Raw genomic sequence first — 21,574 nt, 5'->3', positions numbered from 1 at the left:
AAAAATAAAAAATATACATTTCTCTAGTTTTTCTTTAGTAATCCTTGTTTAGACTTAATGAATTGAAATTAAAGTTCTCCAGCCAAGTCCTCATTCCTTCTCTCAAGCCCTAAATGTAATTAGAAATTAAAAATCACCAAAGATATAAAGCATAAGTCTTAAACCTTGCAATATATGAGATCTTGCTACCTTTCCCTGTGAACAGGCAGCATGTTAGATGTGTTCCAATAAATATTTATGAGAAAAATAAACACACAAATACCAATATTAAAATAGAGTCTATAAAATAATTCATCTTCTGCAAATCATTTGAAAAGTTTGCAAATTTATTTGTGCCAAAGACAAGTATGGTGGATGAGCAGAGAACGTGTTACCCACCATCTCTGAGTTCTAGGAAACACTTAGCACACCTAGGATGTAGAGATTTTTTTTTTTCCTAGAAAAGTATATTTGTACTAATAACAAGTATTCATTTCTGATTTTCTGATTTATGATTCTAAGTTTTATCATCATCAGTAATTCATATATTGACTTTTTTATTGTATGTACATGTGTAATCCAAGGACCAAGAAACCAGCTATACAATTATCAAATCTAAAGAGACAACTGTGACTGCAGAGGGCTTGAAACCAGCTTCAGTATATGTCTTCCAAATTCGAGCGCGCACAGCAGCAGGCTACGGTGTCTTCAGTCGAAGATTTGAGTTTGAAACCATCCCAGTGTGTAAGTCATTTTAATTACTGTCAACTCATGTCTCTGTAATGGTTACCAGAAAAGAGTCAGTGGATCAATACGCTCCCTGGGCATTCTGTCAGTCTCCTGCTTCTCTCTCTCTCTCCCAGGCATGACCCCTTCGGGTAGGAAGCATCTGTCACGCTATTATGGTGGGTTAGTGGGTTAACACATCGGACCCTGCTCCTCATCACATTTAGTCTACTGGGAGATGAAACATCAGGAGATCCTTAAGAAATGTTTAAACCTGCTTGTAAAGACTTTCTTTCCACAGCTGCCATACTTTATTGAATTGTTGCCATTTACTTTTACTTGTTTTATTGAATAATGCTATCAGGCTCCGTCTTTCTAGGAAAATTCTACAGGGAGCGTGCATAAGTATTAAATCTGGCAAGAAAATGGCAGTCTCAGCAACTAATCTGATCATTTTGAAAAATCAAAATCTCTGGCAGTATCTCTAAGTGAAGGGTCTGGAAATATTTCTGGAAAACATTTCTTGTACCATTTTTTAAATAACATAACATAAAACGTTTTTATCTTTAACATCAAACAAAATATTTAGATTACTTGTCCTAAAGCACACATTAAAAGCAAGATTAGAAGAAAACAGTAGCTTGCTTTTACTTATAGATGAAAAACTGACATTATTAATTCTTGGTTATGAAGAAAATGACATACAAGAGTAGTGTGAAATGTCAAATGTGTGTGCGTATGTATCTTCATTTGGTGCATGACAGTTAAGAATACTGGCTTTAATGTGTCACCACTACTAAGAAAATTCTTTTTTTTTTTTTTTAAGATTCTATTCATTTATCTGACAGAGATTACAAGTAGGCAGAGAGGCAGGCAGAGAGAGAGGAAGGGAAGCAGGTTCCCCACCGAGCAGAGAGCCCAATGTGGGGCTAGATCCCAGGACCCTGGGATCATGATCCGAGCTGAAAGCAGAGGCTTTAACCCACTGAGCCACCCAGGTGCCCCAAGAAAATTCTTTCTTATCATTCAGGAATGTTAGGACAGAAAATTATCTGAAGATCATTGCCTTGAATGTACACTTTAAAAAGACTTTTCTAATTGGTTACTCAGTTCATAATAATGATGCATGATGTTATTGATTTACTTAATTTTTAAAATTCATGAATTTTAATTTATATTGTATGTGGGTCATAAAATTGCTATAGAGGGTTTTTCTTTTTCATCTGTATTATCTTGTATGTCATGCATATTGTCCTAGAACCGAATGCAAACAGTAAGCATAGGAATATAAAATCTTTATTTTAAAAAGGCTATTTAACATGAGGATTTGGATGGAAAAATCTGACTGGTCTTTCTCTCTCAATTTTTAGTTTATATTTTATAACTGCCTATTATCTGCTTTATTTTAACTTTGTATCCATATAAATAACATATTTAAATTTGGTCCCATATATCATCCCCTTTCCCAACAACAATGATAAAAATGAACCAGCAGATAAACCAAGCATGAATGAAACCATCCGGCCAATCGAGTTAACTCTTTTTTTTTTCTTCCTGGTTTCTTTTAACATAAATTGTCTTGAAGCTTTGAGACTATGACGGAATTTTTCTTAACTCCCACTTACCAAGATTTACCAAACACCTTTGTGTTTCTTTTATGATTTTTTTCCTCCAGTCCATCACTTCTTTTCATCCAGTTCTTACCTACTTGATTCAAATCTGTATAACCCAATTGCTGGAATAATGCTCTTCTACTTCTCAAATGAAATGTTTACTTAGATAAGTGGAGTTTTATATAATTGTAAGTAACAGTGCAGAGTGAACTCTTGTACAATTTGCTCAGTTCCTATAATGGTAACATTTTGCAAAACTAAAGCATAATATCACATTCAGGATCCTGACATTGATATAACTCACCAATCTTACTCACATTTTCTTCTAGTCCTTGTTGAGTGTGTGTATAGACATATGTGCGTATTAAGTTGGATACAACTTGGTCAGATGTATAGATTTGTATATGTACCATAATAGTCAAGATACTGAATAGTGCCAACATCACAAAGACCCCTCAGGTTGCCCTTTTATAACTATACCAAATGCCTTAGGGAATAGTCCCTGTGCCATAACTAATCACTGACAAGTAATTTCTAAATATCCATTTCAAAAAATATGATACTTCAGAAATGTTCTATACATGGAATCATAAAGTATGTGACAGTTTAGAATTGACTTAATTCCCTGGAGATTTATCTAAAATGTTATGTGTATTGAGTTCTTTTTTTTTTTTTTAATCAAGTGTCAGAATAACTTTTTTTTTAATTAATGTATAACATATTGTTTGTTTCAGGGGTACAGGTCTGTGAATCATCAGTCTCACACAATTCACAGCACTCCCCATAGCACATATCCTCCCCAGTGTCCATCACCTTGCCAACCTATCCTTCCCATCTGCCTCCCCACTGACAACCCTCAGTTTGTTTCCTGAGATTAAGAGTCTCTTATGCTTTGTCTCCCTCTCTGGTTTCATCTTGTTTCATTTTTCCCCTCCCTTTCCCTATCCTCTCTCTTGTTTCTCAAATTCCTCATATTAATGAGATTATATGATAATTGTCTTTCGCTGATTGACTTATTTCACTTAGCATAATACTCTCTAGTTCCATCCATGTTGTTGCAAAAGGCAAGATTTCAGTGTTTTTGTTTTTTTTTTAAGATTTTGTTTATTTATTTGACAGAGAGAGACACAGTGAGAGAGGGAACACAAGCAGGGGGAGCAGGAGAGGGAGAAGCAGGCTCCCTGCTGAGCAGAGAGCCCGATGCGGGGCTTGATCCCAGGACCCTGAGATCATGGCCTGAGCTGAAGGCAAATGCTTAACAACTGAGCCACCCAGGCCCCCAAGATTTCAGTTTTTTGATGGCTGCATAATATTCCATTGTATGTAAGTGTATGTGTGTGTGTGTATATATATATGTATATATATATATATACACACCACATCTTCTTTATCCATTCTTCTGCTGATGGATATCTAGGCTTTATCTATAGTTTGGCTATTGTGGACATTACTGCTATAAACATTGGGGTGCATGTGCCCCTTTGGATTGCTGCATTTGTATCTTTAGGGTAAACACCCAATAGTGCAATTGCTGGGTTGTAGGGTAGCTCTATTTTCAACTTTTTGAGGAAACTCCATACTGTTTACCAGAGGGGCTGTACCAGCTTGCATTCCCACCAACAGTGTAGGAGGGTTCACCTTACTCCACATCCTCGCCAAAACCTGTCGTTTCCTGGCTTGTTAATTTTAGCTGTTCTGACTTGTGTGAGGTGTTATCTCACTGTGGTTTTGATTTGTATTTTCCTTGATCAGATTATTTTAATCAAGAAAATTAATAGTTATAGCTGGGTAGAAAGATCCCAAATTCTTAGCCTGGCATTCATAAACCCTTTAATCTGTCTTCAACAAATCTTTACAGCTTCATGATTAACTATTTAAACATAGAGCTAAAATGTAGAGAATATCTATGTAATATGGGTTTGTAACCAGGAGTATAAGAAGCAAAATAAGGTAATCAATATGATTTCTCAGTGTATGCTACCTTAAAGTTTCCAGGGATAATGTAAGTATGTAATGATTAAAAAAAAGGAACATTGTTTACTAAAGAATATTAATGTTTTAACAAATATCCTTTTAGTAGTGGTGTATTGTATTGCCCCAAATTTGCTTTTAAGCATTTCCAAAATATTCCTCAGTAATTCTTCAAAAACTACATGACATATAAAAAAAAATAAGAAATGTGAGTGACTAGAGGTTTATATCTTTAAAGATTAAAAAAAATTAATGATATATTAAAACAATAATCATATATTATCCTGGGCTTATAATTTTTTCCCTGAAAAAGTATGAAGGTTTTGACAGTACCTTATCCATTCTATATATTTTCAAGTTAGCTGATCTATTGGGGATATTATTGATGCTGTCAGGGCAAACAAAGGAATAAATAGTACAAAATCTTAATGAATTATATTTAATAGAAATAGCTCACAAAAAATTTGTACATTTGAAATAGTAAAATAATTAAAGCCCATCAAGGAAATTAAAAATGCTGAAATTTTTTTAAAAAATGAAAATGTGTTATTTAAATTCTTTCTCATAGGCCCTTGATTTAATTGTTTATTATACCAAAAGATCTGATTTAAGTGAACAGTAGATAAAAACATGTAAATATTAATGTTTGTGATTTGGCATTACTAAAATGTATTTTCATAAAATGTATTAATTTAAGCATTTGAAAATTTTTGGTATGTCACTAAAATTTACTTTAACCCATACTATGTTAACCCATACTAAAATTTACTTTAACCCATACTATGCATGTTTTAACATATTGTTAAATTAGAGTAGGTCTTGTTCAATTATTAAAAATGAAGCATTTGGGGTGCCTGGGTGGCTCAGTGGGTTAAAGCCACTGCCTTCGGCTCAGGTCATGATCCCAGGGTCCTGAGATCAAGCCCCACATCGGGCTCTCTTCTCAGTGGGGAGCCTGCTTCCTCCTCTCTCTCTCTGCCTGCCTCTCTGCCTACTTGTGATCTCTGTCTTTCAAATAAATAAATAAAATTTTAAAAAAATGAAGCATTTGACAGTATGAGGCATCCATATTTTTTTCTCAAAATTAATATTTGGTTAGTCTGAAATTGTCCCATTTTTAAACCTACCTCTGATTAATCTTGTCCCCTCCCTCCAAAACTAAATCTCAGAGTGCCAAAATGGTATATTGAGACTGGAAAGATTTGTTAGAATTTTGTTAGAAGAGTTTGGAATGCTAGATGGAGAATTTGGGAATTTTTTTTTTCCATAGATAGTAAATGCTTATTAACTTTTTGGTCAAGGAAACATGATCAAAGTGATATTTTTGGACATTTATGTGAATACTCATATAGAAGGCAAAGGGGACACTTAAAACACCAATGAACCATATGCGAGCAGATTTGAATCAAATAGGTGACTATTAAATGAAAAAATATAATTCATGGGGAAAAACAAAAGAACAAAGAACGTGTTTATTAATTAATAGGCAAGTAGGAGTTAAGAAAAATTCAGGGATAGTTAAAAGAAACCAGAAGAAAAGAGGTCAAATTAGTCTGGTTCATGGTTTGATTTATGGTATGTTTATTTTTTGATGTGTTTTTGTTAATACCCTTGGGGTTGAATGTGGTATAAGGGCTGATTTTAAATATATTGTTTTTATATGAAAATACAATCCAAATAAAAAGAAAGCAGTCTTTTTTTTTTTTTTAAGAGTCAAACTTTGAAGAGAAATAAGAGTTAAGAATATAAATTTGGAACTCATCAGCTTATAGTTAACGGATGCCATATGCAAAGAAGTGTCCATGAGAGGTAGGGAGAGAAGAAAGAAGGAAAGGAGAGAGACAGAGTGTAGAGCTGGGGGCATAAGTGTGGAGGATTAAGAGCCAGCATTCATCAGAAATTGTTCATGCATAAGACACGGGGAGAGAACGTGAAGCCAGCAGAACTGACAAAGTAGGACTTCAGCATGGGGAAAAAGAGAAAACAACTCATCTGATGTCATAGAAACCAAAAGGAGCAGAGTCTCAAGGTCAAAGTTTATGTTCGACAAGGTCAAATGCCCTATAATGCATGGTAAGGTAAATGGAAAAGTACTTATTGCATGCAGCCAGAACATCACACATAGAGCTCAAAGACAGAAGAAGAGAAGTTTCAGAGAGAATTTACATTGGTCATCAGAAAATGAGGCTGGTTCTAGATAACTTAGTCAAGATGCTGACAAATAGGAAAGAATAAGAGTGATAAACAAAGCAGGATCAGATAATAATATGTAGAAATATTATCTACTATTTGTTTAAGGCTGACAATAATTGAAGCACTATGCTAAATATTATCTCTAAACAGAATTATAATGATCCAGGAAGATTATCCTTATTTGGAGATAAATGAAATGAGACTTGATAAGGATAAGTTCTTTGCGTTGGCCTACTAAATGTTGAACCTGTTTTCAAATTTAAGTTGAACCAACATCAGTAAGTTTAGGTGTAAGGATCTGTGTCCCCTAAGGAGAATTATGTGCTCAGGCTTGTAGATAGCAGAGAAGTAGCCTGTAAGGGAATGAAAAACTTTCCTGGAGGGAGATTGTTGAAGGTACCAGGTCTTAGAAGAGAGAAAGAATTCTAACCTTGGAGTTAGGTAAAGCAAAGGAAAAATGCATAACCATATAGTTTTATTTAACCATGGAATTCAGACTTCATCACTCTTTATTATCTATCAAGTTTAACATTTCTGAAACATAAGAAGTGGTAATGAGTTAGTTTTTTGAGAAAATGAGGAGGACTCATTATGGGGATGATTTTGTCAGGAAATTAGTAAGAGAGAATCAAAATAATTGTAACGGCAGTTAGAGCCCAATAAAAATAATGTCATGTATATAGACCAAGTTTGCATGATTTTCTCTAGGAACATTCCCCTTACCAAAAAGAAAATTAAAGAACTGAGAAAAAGCAATGGTATAAATAATCTGAGTTTAGGGATTATAAAAGCAAATCTTGGGTCTAGGCTCTTTGCGATAGTGGAGTAGCTTTGTCCTACCCCAATTCTATTGCTCACTGGCTGAATTCCACAGACTTCAACATCAGATAATAGAGAGAAAAATCAAGATAAAGAACCATCGAACCATTCTATTATCCAAGAAAAGGGAGGGTAGGAACCTAGATTTAGATTATCAATAACAGTCTTTCTCATACATGAACAAGCTATTGTTGATATTGGGTTTGAAGACTGGTCTGAAAGGGTTAAAAGTGTAGCTTAAGTGAAAGAAGTCACAGAGAGTCAATTTTGTTTTGAAAGAATCAAGGGAAAGGTGACAATAATCGAAAGGGAAGTGTTTGGATGTCCAAAACTATTGATGGGGTCAAGATCTGGTAAGGGGTTATAAGAAACAAAACATGCAAAGTATAGTTGTTATTACTTTTGATGACTTAACATTTGTTATGAAGGTGAGCTAATGCCACTCTGAATTTATCAAAATGATTATGTTGTTAAGTGATAGTATAATATGTATCTTACTGAACAGTTTTTGAGAACATAGTAAAATTTATTTTGCTCTATAGGTTTCTTAGTTTAATAATGCATAATAAATATCTCTGTGCTTATTGAGGTACAACCATCTACTCATGTCCATATTCCTCTTACTATGGTAATCGTACTGTTAAAATGTAGGATATTTCATTGGAAGCCGTGTATTTAAAAAGAGGTGATGTAAACGAATCTACTTTTACTGCAGACTTCTCAAAGTTCTAAATGCATGCCGTGATCTCTTTTGAAAAGTAGTCCTACACATGAAGTATACTTACTGATTAGATTCTGCTTGAAACAGCTTTTAAATTTATATTGGGAATAGTAATATTACCTTAATATTCACTGAAGTCATAGCCAGAACATTTTGGCGTTCAACCAAATGGGGAAAAAAAAAACAAAAAACACCCCGTCTGAGGTATCAAGATTTTTTTTCTGGAGAACAGCCACATGTGAACTCTAAAATGTCAAAACTCATATACTTAGCAGCTCTTATTCAGATGAAGGTGTTTGATGTCAGGGACTAAGTTTCATTTTATCTTGCAAACCCAAGATCCCTCGATAAATACTGTGCGAACAAATTACATTCATTTTTTATGATGACAAGGAAATAATCAGTGACTTAGCGATTCTTTCAAATTTCCATTTGGAGAGTAAATATTTTCTCCTAAAGATGTCCTTCCAATTACACACCATTGAGCAGAGATAGGAGGGGGAAATCTTGGCCAAGTGTGGGGGAATTGCTTAAACCACGCGTCGATTAGCGACTATTAAGCGGCTCTTATCCGAATGCATATGATCTCTTTAACCACGGGCTCCATTTCCTGTGTTTCCTATCAGCAGTTGCAGCATCCAGCGATCAAAGCCAGATTCCTATAATTGCTGTGTCCGTGACAGTGGGAGTCATTTTGTTGGCAGTGGTTATCGGCTTCCTCCTCAGTGGAAGGTAAGAGAGGAAGCTGTGATTTTGAACTTTTGCACCTGATCTCCTCTTGACCTTGATCTGACCATTTGGCTGTTAAGCACATCCCAAAACCAATGAGGCAAGCAAGGTATCAGTGGATAACCTCAACGTATCATGTCTTTTTAAGCTTGACCTTGTCCATGTAAAGTGCTAACTTTTCAGCACAGAATCTCTCTTTTTCAGGTATGCTCTCTTTGCAAGGGTTAATTATTAAGTTAATTCTTAACTTACTACGTATTCTGCTTCTCACCATATTTTTTCTGACATAGTTTTTTAAATGTGATTTTTTTTTCCTCAAAATTATTTCTCAAAATTATTTATGGTTGTCTGCTTCGATTTTAGTGTTTGGGAAGGCCTGTGCCTGTTCCTGGTAGACTCAGAGGAGTAAGACTAATAATTCTACTTAGCCAGCATTCTATCCTAACAGGGTGATGGATGACAACCAGACGCTCTGGCAAACCAACATTCTGAGAAATAACCAACCCTTTCTCATGACTGCTTTTCTTTTCAGCTTCTGAAGATTTCAATCTGAATACATCAGTCGTAGCATATACTGATTTAAAGTGAATCGTACTGAATGTAATACCAATAGACATATTAACATGTGTGTTACATATCTACATTTTTCATTTTGAACAAAAATAAAAGAGGTAGAGACCCAACAGCAAGGTACATAGAAAGGATTTTCTGATATTGTGCTGAGCATTATCAACCTTCTGAGAAATATTTTGAAATAACAAGTAAATAAATCAAAACATGAGTATGCTCTATTCCTACAACAAATGTATTTCCATTTTTTAATCCAGGCCATTGTCAGAAGGGCTATTCTGTAATTAGAGCTGTCCATCTGAAACTGTTTTGGTGTTAGACTATTACAGAAAACTTGATGAAAGTCTTCAAGGAAATATTCAAACTTGCATAAATATATGAAATTGTAGTGTAAGGTCCAAAAAAAGCCAGAAAATCAATATTCATATTGATTTTGTTCCTGTTCTACTTATTTACTTTTGACTCTTCAGCACATATTCAACTCATAAATATACAGAATTGGGCACTTTTCAATATACTGCATATTGTATTCTGAAAAGATTTATGGCTATATTCCTAAATTACAGTAATTTATTTTCATAAGACATTGTTGAAAATATTCCTTTGAACATCCTTTCTTTTTGGATCTGAAAATCCCTTTTCTTCTAGTTCCTGCTTATTTAAGAATGTTCAAAATTTTCTGAAGAGTGTACCTAGAAATCCACCACTTACTTTTAATGTTAGACCAGCAGTGATGCATTTTTAGAATTTGTGAGTAGGAAGCAGTTTGTGATCTTGTGAGGACAACTGGCCCGATTTGACTAGAAGGCTGGTTACCTGGCGTCCTATAGTTCTTTTCTCTCTGAAGTCACCTGGGAAGAATACTCGGATTATGTCCCTGTTTCCTGGAAGATAAAAGTTTTGTCCTAGAAGCTTTGCTCAGATTTTGATTAAATAAGATAATTAGGTTGAGTGTATGGTGACTATCAAGAAAACTGCCACCTGATATGAGTCTTTTCTACCTCAAAAAGATTGATAACTATGATACAGTTTCAGAGATGGTTTGTAATACCATTTCTTTACTTCTGACTGAGATACGAGTTGACTTCTTCCTTTCCAATAAATCCAGAAGTGTTAGTTGTAGTTAGGGGATGGAGATCATAAGAAGATACTGTATTTCTTGGGTCCACACTTGAAGGAAGTGAATAAAACTGGAGGAAATATCTGAGATCTAGAATTTATATATTTATATAAATTTATATTTTTTATAAATTTATATATTTAAGGTTTTCCTAAGGAACAAATCAAATATGGAATGTATTTTATTATATACTTAGCCACACTATATTTATTTAACTTACATAATGTTAATGTGAATTTACTGATGACATTCAGCTATGGATTCTTGCTTACTTGTATGTGAATGAGCCCTTGTTCTCAAAAATGTTTCTTCCCCAGTATATACACAAAATTAACTTAAAAACAATTCACTTTGTTGCATCTGTAGCATTAGACAAAGTGAGAGAAGGTTCAATTAACCTATTACTTGGTAACTGAAGGGTAGTAATCCTTTAGCATGTGTGTGTGCACACACGTGCACCACATGAATTCTATAGGTATCTGGATTTGCTGTATAAGAATAATTAAATTTTAGTATAATTTCTCAGTTATACTACAATCGCATCTACACTCAAAGGTCAAAGGTAGACCCAAAGCTTAAGTTTCAGCATAACTAAATCTAAGACTTGCTAAGATAAATTTTTGAATGTATTGTCTTGTAGAAGTAGATTACTTTTTAAAAATAACAATACTTTATTAATTTGTACATTATTTATATTAAAATTTTTCTCAATTTAATTTCATTACACAGCTTACTATGCAAAGACTAGGAATTTTCAATTTAAGGAGAAACAAATCTTAACCCCCCAAATCTGAGACTTATATTTTTTTACCAGCATATTTTTTGCATGAAATTTTCATTACTTTATTCTGTTGAATGCACATTCTTGAATTTCAGGGAGTGTTTGTCTTATAAGAAAAATGTCTCTGGCCATCTTATTTTATTTTTCATGGATAAGTTATTTTATGTTATTTTATATAAATATACTTACTCAAAAGCTAAATGAAATCATTCTTGAAGGTCTTTTCCTATCCTGTTCAAGATAATGAGCTTTGCAAATTTGTCTGGAATAAGGAAAGTGTGCCTATCTCATAGTACTTAACAGTTCCAGAAATAAGTCAGTAAAGATTTATCAAAAAAGGTAAAAGTTAAATGAAGAAATGTAGCCAAAACCTAGCAGTATTTAGGAAATTATTTATAAGTACTGACAAGTTATTGAAAAAAGTCTGTTCTAGGATTGATCTGAAGACAGGGAATTATATTTGTTTCTCCCTCCTTTCTTTGCCAAAATATGACTGATAAACACACACACACACACACAAATATGATGAAATTTAGACTATCCTCTCACTCTAAACTATTTTGTTACTTTTTAGTTTCTTGAGTATATTAAAAATCAGATATTTGCTCCAAGGTAAAAGGTATTTTAATTACAAATAATTTGACTCAGCAGTGATACAGATAATTTTTATATGTTGCAAAAATATTAATATTACTTTGAATGTAATATTTGTTGGCAATTTATACCATTTGGACCCAGAGAAAAATGTCTTGAAGATACATTTTCACTGATAATTGGTATTTTTGTTCACACCAAGTAAAAAAAAAACTGAGGATTATAACATATTGAATACTATGGGGCTAATTTATCTCAAAGAAAAAAAAATATACTTTTTTTTCTAAAATAAATGAAAGATAAATCAAATATAGAGATTTTATAATCTTTATAGGCTAAAAAGACTCCTCTTGGAGTCTTCCTATCTAGATACAGTTAAAAATAATGTAAACAGATATCCATCCTAAAGGAAAAAGTTCCATTTTAAAAATAGAAAGAATTATAACATCTTAGGATGCTGTTAATCTTAGAATTTGTGTGATCTTTGTGTTTAGAGTTGCTAAATATTCCATAGAGCATTTTCTGCAGAGTTTAGATTCTCCTTTTTTTTCTTTGCCATTAATTTTAAAATGTTTTTTTATTGGATTGCAAAACAGCTGACATTCCTCAGCAAACTATGAACCAATTACCCTAGGATGAATACAACTTAAACTTCCTGATATGCACAGCATGTTGTAATTGTTGTTTAATTTTTCCCTTTTAATTGATCTTTCTTATTACATACTAATTTTATGTTTTTTCTCCTTATAGATTCTACTTTATAGATGTGAATTCCTTATTGAACTTTAAAAAAAAATTATTTGTTTATTTATTTGAGAGAGAGATAGAATGAGAGAGAAAGAGAGCATGGTGGGGGGGTGGTCAGAGGGAGAAGCAGACTCCCTTCTAAGCAGGGAGCCCAATATGGGACTCGATCCTGGGACTCCAGGATCATGACCTGAGCCAAAGGCAGTTGCTTAATCAACTGAACCATCCAGGTGCCCATGAACTAACTTTTCATTAATGACTGTCATCTTCACACTGCCAGGTCCATGTGTGAGAAATTACAATGTTCTTCCCCTTTTTCTTTCCTTTGAAAGTGATCACTGATTACTTTAAGTTACTTTTTTTCTGTCTCCATTTCAAAGTTGGTGCTTAATTCTTGTTTACTGGATACTTCTTATCCTGATATAAAGCTTAAATTAACAAGATTTAGTGGAACAGAATATTTAAAGGAAAACATCTTTCAGGGTAGAGAAACTTTCTTTTTTGAAGCTTGGTCAACATAGACATCCTGGTATTAAACAATATTTTTTAATGCTTTGTTTCTGATCCCTGAATGTATTACAGCTCATGAATTTATTTTTTAAGAAAATCTAGAGTTTTGCTTTTTTTATTTCAATCAGTTCCACAGGTATGCTCAGAGGTTAAAGACACACACATTATACACATACACTCCGACATGTTTGCACACATTCCTGCAAATAAATACAAAGAGTTGAAGCTGTTCACCAGTTTTAAAAATAGAAACAAAACAACAACAACAACAACAAAAACCCTATGAGGTGGAAGAAGATGTGGAAGAATTTCCTCACACTGCTTAGCCTTTGATGTGATTTTAAGGCTATTCATTCGTGACTTTAATATTATAATGCTCCTGTAATGATACATTTAGTCTCTGGGGTGACTTAATGCCTGTAAAAAGGATTATTTTCTGGGCAAAAATCTTCCCTTGTTTGTCCTATCCATGTTCAAATCCTCTGGCTGGATATATAACTGCAAATCCTATTTCCCTCTTTGTTAATGAAACAATGGAAACTCAATTCACTTCGAATGTCCCATAGTTTCTGAGCCAAAAATTCTTCATAGAGAGTGTACTTAAAGGCTAACCCATCAAAATTTAGATACTGAGACCACGTTAGAAATTTAAAGGAAGAAAAGTAGATTTATGTAAAATGCTGCTTTAGGTTTTTTTTTTTTTTTTTTTTTTTTTTTTTTAAAGATTTTTTTTTTATTTATTTACTCGACAGAGATCACAAGTAGGCAGAGAAGCAGGCAGAGAGAGAGAGGAGGAAGCAGGCTCCCTGCCGAGCAGAGAGCCCGATGCGGGGCTCGATCCCAAGACCCTGGGATCATGACCTGAGCCGAAGGCAGAGGCTTAACCCACTGAGCCACCCAGGCGCCCCATGCTTTAGGTTTTTTATTGCTTAAAAATAATATTAAAATTCAGCCTTTTGTAAATTTTATTCAGATCTGTAAATGGCAACAAGTTATAACCGCCATATTCTTTAAATAATCTGCCTATTGAACATCTGTAGCACATCAAACACCAAGATAAGTCCCAGGCATGTGAAACAAGAAAGTAATGTCCTTTTCTCAAGGTGTTTCCACTTAAATTTAGTAGTCAAATCAATGGGCAGAATTTCATAAAAAGAATAGCACCAACTATGGGTAAAGATAAGGGTTTAAACTGAGATCCCTCCTTCATGGTAACTCCTTTTCTTTGGACCACACTGGTAGTCTGATGGATTAATTGAAGAAAAATTTAAGTTCTTATTACATGCCTGCCATAGTTCTTATGTTAGGAAAAGCAATAGTCTGATGGAAAAGCACACTGGGCTTAGACACTTTCCTTCAAGCTTATTTGGAGCCAAATAGAATAATTATGCAGGAATTTTGAATGTAATTATTTAATTCAGACAAGTGCCAGAGTTCTGCCTACTTTTGATATCAAAGTATAATAGCTTCCTAAGTGAATGGTTTTTAAAGGGTGTAAAGTATTTTAAAACCTTCAGAGAAGCCTCTTTGCCTAATGGGAGTAACATGATAATAATGTTCCCAGTAAGTACAATATGATCTAGCATGAATTACATACTGCCTACTAGGTATTGTTCCAAGGGTTTTATATGTAATATTTTACAACACTGTCTTAGTATTAGTTCCTATCTTCAATGTATTCTGGATGAAATTATCTTCTTGGAGTGTTTTGATCATTGTAAAAACAGTTCAGGCTTGAGGCTTTTGCACTGGGTCTTCATCGTTCCTAAAACTCCTTGCCCCTGGAAGCACACAGCTTTCTCCTGCTTTCAGATCCTTGCAAAATGCCATCCTCTCAAACGGGCTTACTAAAATGATGGCCCATGATTCCTTCCACTGCATATCAGACTTCTCTTACCTTGATTTGGCTCTTCATAACAATTGTAATTATATACTAAATATATATTTCTCCCATTAGTTTTTTGTCTGTAGATCCAAGACAGCAAGGATTCTTACCTATGCGTTATTTCTTCCCTTCTGAGAAAATATCTAGAACACAAATTACACACAAATTACACAAATTACACAAATATCTAGAACACAAATTACACAAATTAGTGAGAGTCTGGGGCTTAAATCCTGCTCTGACTTTAGGGTCTTTACTCTTCACTATATAACTTCCCCATGACATATAAGCATTAAACTGTATGATTTTGGTGAAAATCTGAACTCTTGTATTTGAAGTCCCTGCCCAAAATAATGGTATTAATTAACATTACTTAAAACTTGTCCAAAGTGGTTAGTGATGTAAATAAAATAACTCCTAGAAATTAATGTCAGTGATAACTTACACTAAAGTAAATTAAAAAATACATTAGATTTTAGTGTATTGTCCCTCTGTCTATCACTGGAAAATTGTACCGGATAAATTATTTGTTCTAGAATCACATCCATTAAATATCATCAACTTCATGACCATTCCTGATTTTGTAATAGCTAGTTAATTTCACCTCTGCGTTTCCTCAAAACGTTTTTTTCCAGTTGAAGTAGTTTTAGTTCATCATTTTTTATATGTCTCTCCTGAAAGATGTGTGCTCATCTTGAGTGCACAGATTATAGTGCAGGTTCTCAGTAAATGTCCAGTTATCTTATCACTGGAAGAATGAAGCCGGCATTCGGGACTCTTGCAAATACTCTGCAAAGTATCCTCCCAGCATTATTTCTTTGTGTTTTTGACCCGGACTCCTTTGGTTGCATGGGACAGAAGCCAAATTCAAAGTGGCTTATTCTAATAGAGAGTTATAGATCACATAGATGAAAATTTCCAGAGATTAAAAAAAAAAAAATCCTAAGTACAGACACTTATTGAGCTGAGGCTAAAACAGTGTCTGATGGGCAATTGGAGGCATGATTTGAAGAGTGCTGTGGCACAAAGACGGTATTTAAAGCGCTCATCAAAATGAGATTATTTGGATGGAGCCCAGGAACACTAACATTGAGAGAGTGAAGGAGAAAGATCCAGTCAAAGGAGATTGAGGAGTGGCCCATGAGGTAGCAGGAGACTGGGTAATTATTGGATCACTGAAGCAGGAATGGTCACTCTATTGAACCCAGCTCTGACTTTAGACCTCTTGGCTTTCACTCTCAGAGCTCATATGGTACAGGCTCTGTCTGACAGGAACCTAAATTCCAGCTCCACAGACTAAGTCAATCAATAGCTCTGGGAGCTTAAATAAGAAGAGGATGGAGAAGCTATGCTGCCTGACCCAGCATGGTAGGAGCTCACGCTTGAATCTGAAGACAGGGTCAGTCTCAGAGCACATGAAGTAAGAATGTGGAAAGAGGCTCTCTCTCTGTGCCTTTTTTCTTATGCTTCATTTCATGTCTCAATATTTAAACCTTACCCACATGTCAAGACCCACATTAACCATTATTTTCTATCACAAAAATCTTCCTTAATTCCATTAGCCAAAGCCTTTTCTTCTGCTGCTGAAGTCTCGGAACAATATATCAATATTTCTCATGAAATTCAACATTTTCAACCGCAAATTGTAGTATAGTAAGTAAATATCTTCTCTCTTCTTCAGTATTTAGAAGGTAAACACTTCTGTGGCTCTCCTACATAACCTAATTGAATGACTGCCTCATAAATTATTGAATTAAAGATAAACTGTTCATCAATCTCCATTTGAAGTGCTTTGTCCCTATTAATGTTGATAGTTTGGAAAATGAAAACTATTAGCATTACTGACATAATTCTAACAGAACATCTAACCCATATATGTGCTTTCTTCCTGATGGCTGAAATATTTTGTGCCATCACAAAATAAATGCAGTGATTTCAAAGAAGTATTATGTAGGAGTTAAGAAATCTTCATCAGATGGGGTGTCTGGTGGCTCACTTAGGTAAGCATCCAACTCTTGATTTCGGCTCGGGTCATGATCTCAGGTCATGATCTTAGGATAATAAGGTCAAGGCCAGCTCAGGGTCAGTGCTCTCAGGGAGTCTGCTTAAGATTCTTTCCCTCTCCGTCTGCCCCTCCTCTGACCCAGCTCCTGCTCTCTCTCTTTCTCTCAAATAAATAAATCTTAAAAAAAAAAAATCACCAGCTTATATTATTTATTTGACATCTGGATATGCTGATGCCAGTATGATGATGCACCTGGTAATACTAAGTAGCAGTAGTTTTTTTTATTAATAATAATGTAGGTCAACAGGTTTGTATTTCTCTCCTGATTCTCTTCCAGTTAGGCGTATCATGAATATGTTGGTATTTTAGTATTTCTAACATAACTAGGATCATATAGTTTCAAAATTTGGCAGGTTTTGATAAGAAAAAGTATATATAAAAATATTTTGCCTAATATTATTTTGTTTTAAAATACTGATAAATAGCCAAATATTTATAATCACCCATATAATCACTGATTTTAGGAAAGCTCTCATTAAAAGCAAATCTCAGTGGTTTATGAATTAGCAGTAGATGTGACTTTATGAAACTGTAATAAATATAAGCATGTTTATTGATTTAATATCTGAGAGTTGTTATTCCTTCTATTTTCTCATGATTACTTGCTTTTTTCTTCAAAGGCTCTGAATCAAAGATAATTAGAGAGAAGACCATAATTTATTAATAACTGACAAATGGGGATCAGGGCAGACTAGTGCCAGAAAGACTAGGAGCATAGCAACAACTAATTGCCCACTGTGGGAAGTAAATCTTCCTAGGAAACTGAACCCAAGAGGGTTACTGGTTCAATTGCTCAATGTTATTGAATATCCCACCTGCGACTTCTCCCAGATCAAACACGGAAACATCACTGCAACTCTCAGGAAGTTATATTGAGGCAAATATTTGGAAGGAAAAACCCTATGGTACTGAGACAAGTTAATATCATTGATTTGAAAAAATAATATATATATATATTTGCAAAAAACAATATATATATATATTAGCAAAGAATCCAAAGACCCTCAGATTTCATCAAGTATACAACACAGGGCAGGTAAAAAGGCTAATACAAGAACAAAATATGGCTCTTTGTCTGAAGTTCCATTTGCCTGAAGCTCCATTTCTCTAAGATGTGAAAGAGAACATGCTGGCATGCCAGCAGACACAGAGCTCTGACTGAAGGCTCTACTAGGTTTCTGGAAATCTCACCATATCTCTCTCAGCCTACATAGACTCTCACAGGAACATGATACCCAGCTTTACAGAGAAAAATCAATAGTACTGCCCTATGCCAAAGGGTAGACCATCTATGCAACAAAAACTCAGTTAATTTCCTGAGCCATGTCTGGGAGTGTATCTATTGCTGAGAAATGAAGCAAATGACAATAAAATGTTCCAAATGATTTTAAGCACCAGTTAAAAGCCACATTTGTTTGAAATCTGTGTTCTTTTTTAAAATTTATGTAAACCTGGAAAGAAATAAATGTTTTTAATGGATTAGCAACTCAGTTTCAAACAGCTGAATTCTTTATTGTGCCATGTGGAGGAACTAAGATTAGATATATTTGATGTCTGTGATAGTTTCAGTGCTACAAAACATATGATACCCTAATTATCTTGTTTTTCAGAAATCTTTGGAATATATCTCACTCCTTTCTTCTCATTATTTCCCACTTCCCTGACTTTTTAATCTCACAGAGAAATGGCATTTTTTTGTGTTAGTTCTTTGGCATGCATTTGCTCAACTCAGACATTGCTCAACTCTCTTGTAGCCATCAATACTGCGTAACAATGTCAGTGAAGTTTAGTGATTATTTTGGGGTTCCGTTCTTTAAATCATGGTTTCATTTGTTTATTTTTTTTTTAAAGCCTGTTTGTTTTTATTGCCATTTTTACGAGCTGGTGTTGGGCTCCACATCTCCATTATGGTCATTGTTTGTTGAATTCTCTTGAGTCAAGGTAGACTGAAGGCAAGAAAGGTGATTAAAATGTATTGTAGGTTGTTTGCTTGTTTTTTGCCTTCTCTTTACACCACCACTTCCATCTTGAAAGATATCAAGGTGGCAAAGTGGGATCTCTTTGTGATGATTAGTGAAGGAAACACTCTCTGTTTTTTAGACTTTCTTAGGTTGTTCTTAGACCAACATCATAATTCCTCTTCAGTGTCTTTTCAGACTGAACATTCCATAGGATTCAAACATTCTCATGTATCTCACAAACACCTCTTCTCCACCTCCAAGATTTCTTCGTGCCTCTGACATTGGGAATTCCTAGCACTGCTCAGACATTTCTATGCCTATTTCATTGATTTTCTTGAAGAAAATTTAGTAGGCATTGGTTTAAACTGATTCTATCCATAGATGATATATACATTGTGTCATCATTAAAAAAAAAAAATCCATGCTGCATTTCAACTGAAGTCATGTAATTTTGCTTGTTTAGTACTTTAATTTAACTGTTTAATACTTTGTTTGATACTTTCACTGTTTAATATAAAGAGATAACTGGTACAAAATATGGAGAAATAGTACATATAAGAATGTAAAGGTAATCATAATAGCCAATTATGGAGCAAATATTTGAACAGACATCTTTATTTTTTAAAGATTTTTTATTATTTATTTGACAGACAGAGATCACAAGTAGGCAAAGAGGCAGGAAGAGAGAGAGATAGAGGAGAAGCAGTCTCCCCGCCGAGCGGAGAGCCTGACGTGGGGCTTAATCCCAGGACCCCGGGATCAGGACCCGAGCCCAAGGCAGAGGCCTTAACCCACTGAGCCACCACATCTTTAAAAATATGTAGGAATATAAAATTAAGTGAAAATTTTCTACATTAATATTGTTTTTTCCTAGATATTCAAGAATCTTACCACAAATCCTCACTGCTAAAGTTATTTGTGAGATCTTCATATGCCAGTAACACATGCTACTTTTTTAAAGATACCAAGCTCAGCATAAAATATTTAAGCACTGTAGATATTAAATCTGTAAAATTATTCTGATTTTCTTAATTTTTTACAAGTATAATTACCAGGAGAATGCCAATCTATAGGTTCAATCTTCTTCAGGAAACTTTTAAGATGAAATGTAACTATCCAAATGACTAATTTCTATCTCATCATGCCAAAGATGATATAAAATCTAAAAAGTTATCAAATCAGTATATATTCAGTATATACATGATAAGTAATGTTGAACATCATTTATGTATAATTTTTTTTTTTTTTTGACAGAGAGAGATGACAAGTAGGCAGAGAGGCAGGCAGAGAGAGAGGAAGGGAAGCAGGCTCCCTGCTGAGCAGAGAGCTCCATGTGGGGCTCGATCCCAGGACCCTGAGATCATGACCTGAGCTGAAGGCAGAGGCCTAACCCACTGAGCCACCCAGGCTCCCAAATTTATGTATAAATTTTGATGAGACAAATATATGATAAATCAAAATTCTACATTTGTATGACTTACATGTTTTCTAGTGTATAAGAGCCTCTTGATTTATTTTGATGTCAGATTCTGACTTCCTGACATAGTCCTATTCCAGGTGTTTCAAATGTATATATAGTGGTCTTCCAGATTTACCTCTTCTCTAGTCATTTGTAATGTTATGGGCCAGGATAAAGCCAGCGTTTCCTGGGGCCTTGAAAGCTATTGTTAATCCATTACTCTCTAGCTCCACTGGGAAAATAGCTAATTTTTTGGTAGTTTTATAGTACAGTCATTATAGATTTTTATTTTTACTCCAAATGCTTGTATTTTTTGTCATTTGAAAATTAAACTTTTTGATTGCTAGGTATTAGTCAACAACACATTCCTTTTAATTTATTATTTATTTATTTTTTAGTTGAAGTATAGTTGATGTACATACAATATTATACTAGTTTCAGGTGCACAGAATAGTGTCTCAACAACTATATACATTATGAAATGGTCACCATGGTCCATCTAGTTACCATTTGTCACCATACAAAGTAATTACAATATTACTGACTATATTCCCTATGCTGTGTTTTTCATCCCCATGACATTTATTTTATAACTGGATGTTTGTACCTCTTAATCCCCTTCATCTATTTCATTATCCCCAACCATCTTCCCCTCTGGTATTTTGAATTCCAAACAGATGTCTATTTTATATCCAGCATTTTTCTTCCCAAGAAAGAGGCTTCGAAGTGTTCATTCCAGAAACTGAAATGGAAAGTCCTTCTATACATCTCATCTCTCTGGTTGGGACCTGTGTAGCTTGGCTCTTTGTTTCCATCATTTCTCAAAACCAGGGTGACTGGATCCTGCTGTTATGTCTCCAACCCTTTGAAAACCCTGTCTCTAACAGGACTCCCAAATAACCCAGTTTGGAAGTCTATCAGGGTATCATTTCAGTACGTCTTATGTCCTGAAGTGAAAATCACTATCAATTCTGCTTCCATCTTCCCACCCACTGTGTTATATAATTCCTTAGATCTCAAATATGCAAGTTGCTGGACTGCTTTAGCTATGTTCCAGCATGTCTTCCACTTTAGATTCATGTCCATGAATGTCCATGTTCCTTAGATGAACATCCTTAGATGTCATTATTT

General features: G+C 34.4%; 1 protein-coding gene across 10 annotated transcripts in view; it reads left to right on the top strand.

Moving 5' to 3' along the window:
• Window positions 1-21,574, top strand: part of EPHA5 (EPH receptor A5) — a gene marked incomplete at both ends in the record, with an annotated part of 340,499 nt that overhangs the window by 251,929 nt on the left and 66,996 nt on the right. For 7 of the 10 annotated variants that reach the window (XM_080797649.1, XM_080797650.1, XM_080797657.1 and 4 more), the window contains 2 exons: window positions 564-723; window positions 8,649-8,754. In XM_080797649.1, the coding sequence (XP_080653775.1) occupies window positions 564-723; window positions 8,649-8,754 (266 nt within the window). The remainder of the gene's footprint in view (window positions 1-563; window positions 724-8,648; window positions 8,755-21,574) is intronic. The other 3 variants (XM_080797655.1, XM_080797653.1, XM_080797651.1) reach the window with 1 other exon arrangement.

Source organism: Martes martes (genome assembly GCF_963455335.1).
Source record: "Martes martes genome assembly, chromosome: 2".
NCBI classification, from domain to species: Eukaryota; Metazoa; Chordata; class Mammalia; order Carnivora; family Mustelidae; genus Martes; species Martes martes.
This window is presented reverse-complemented; position numbering and strand designations above follow the sequence as displayed.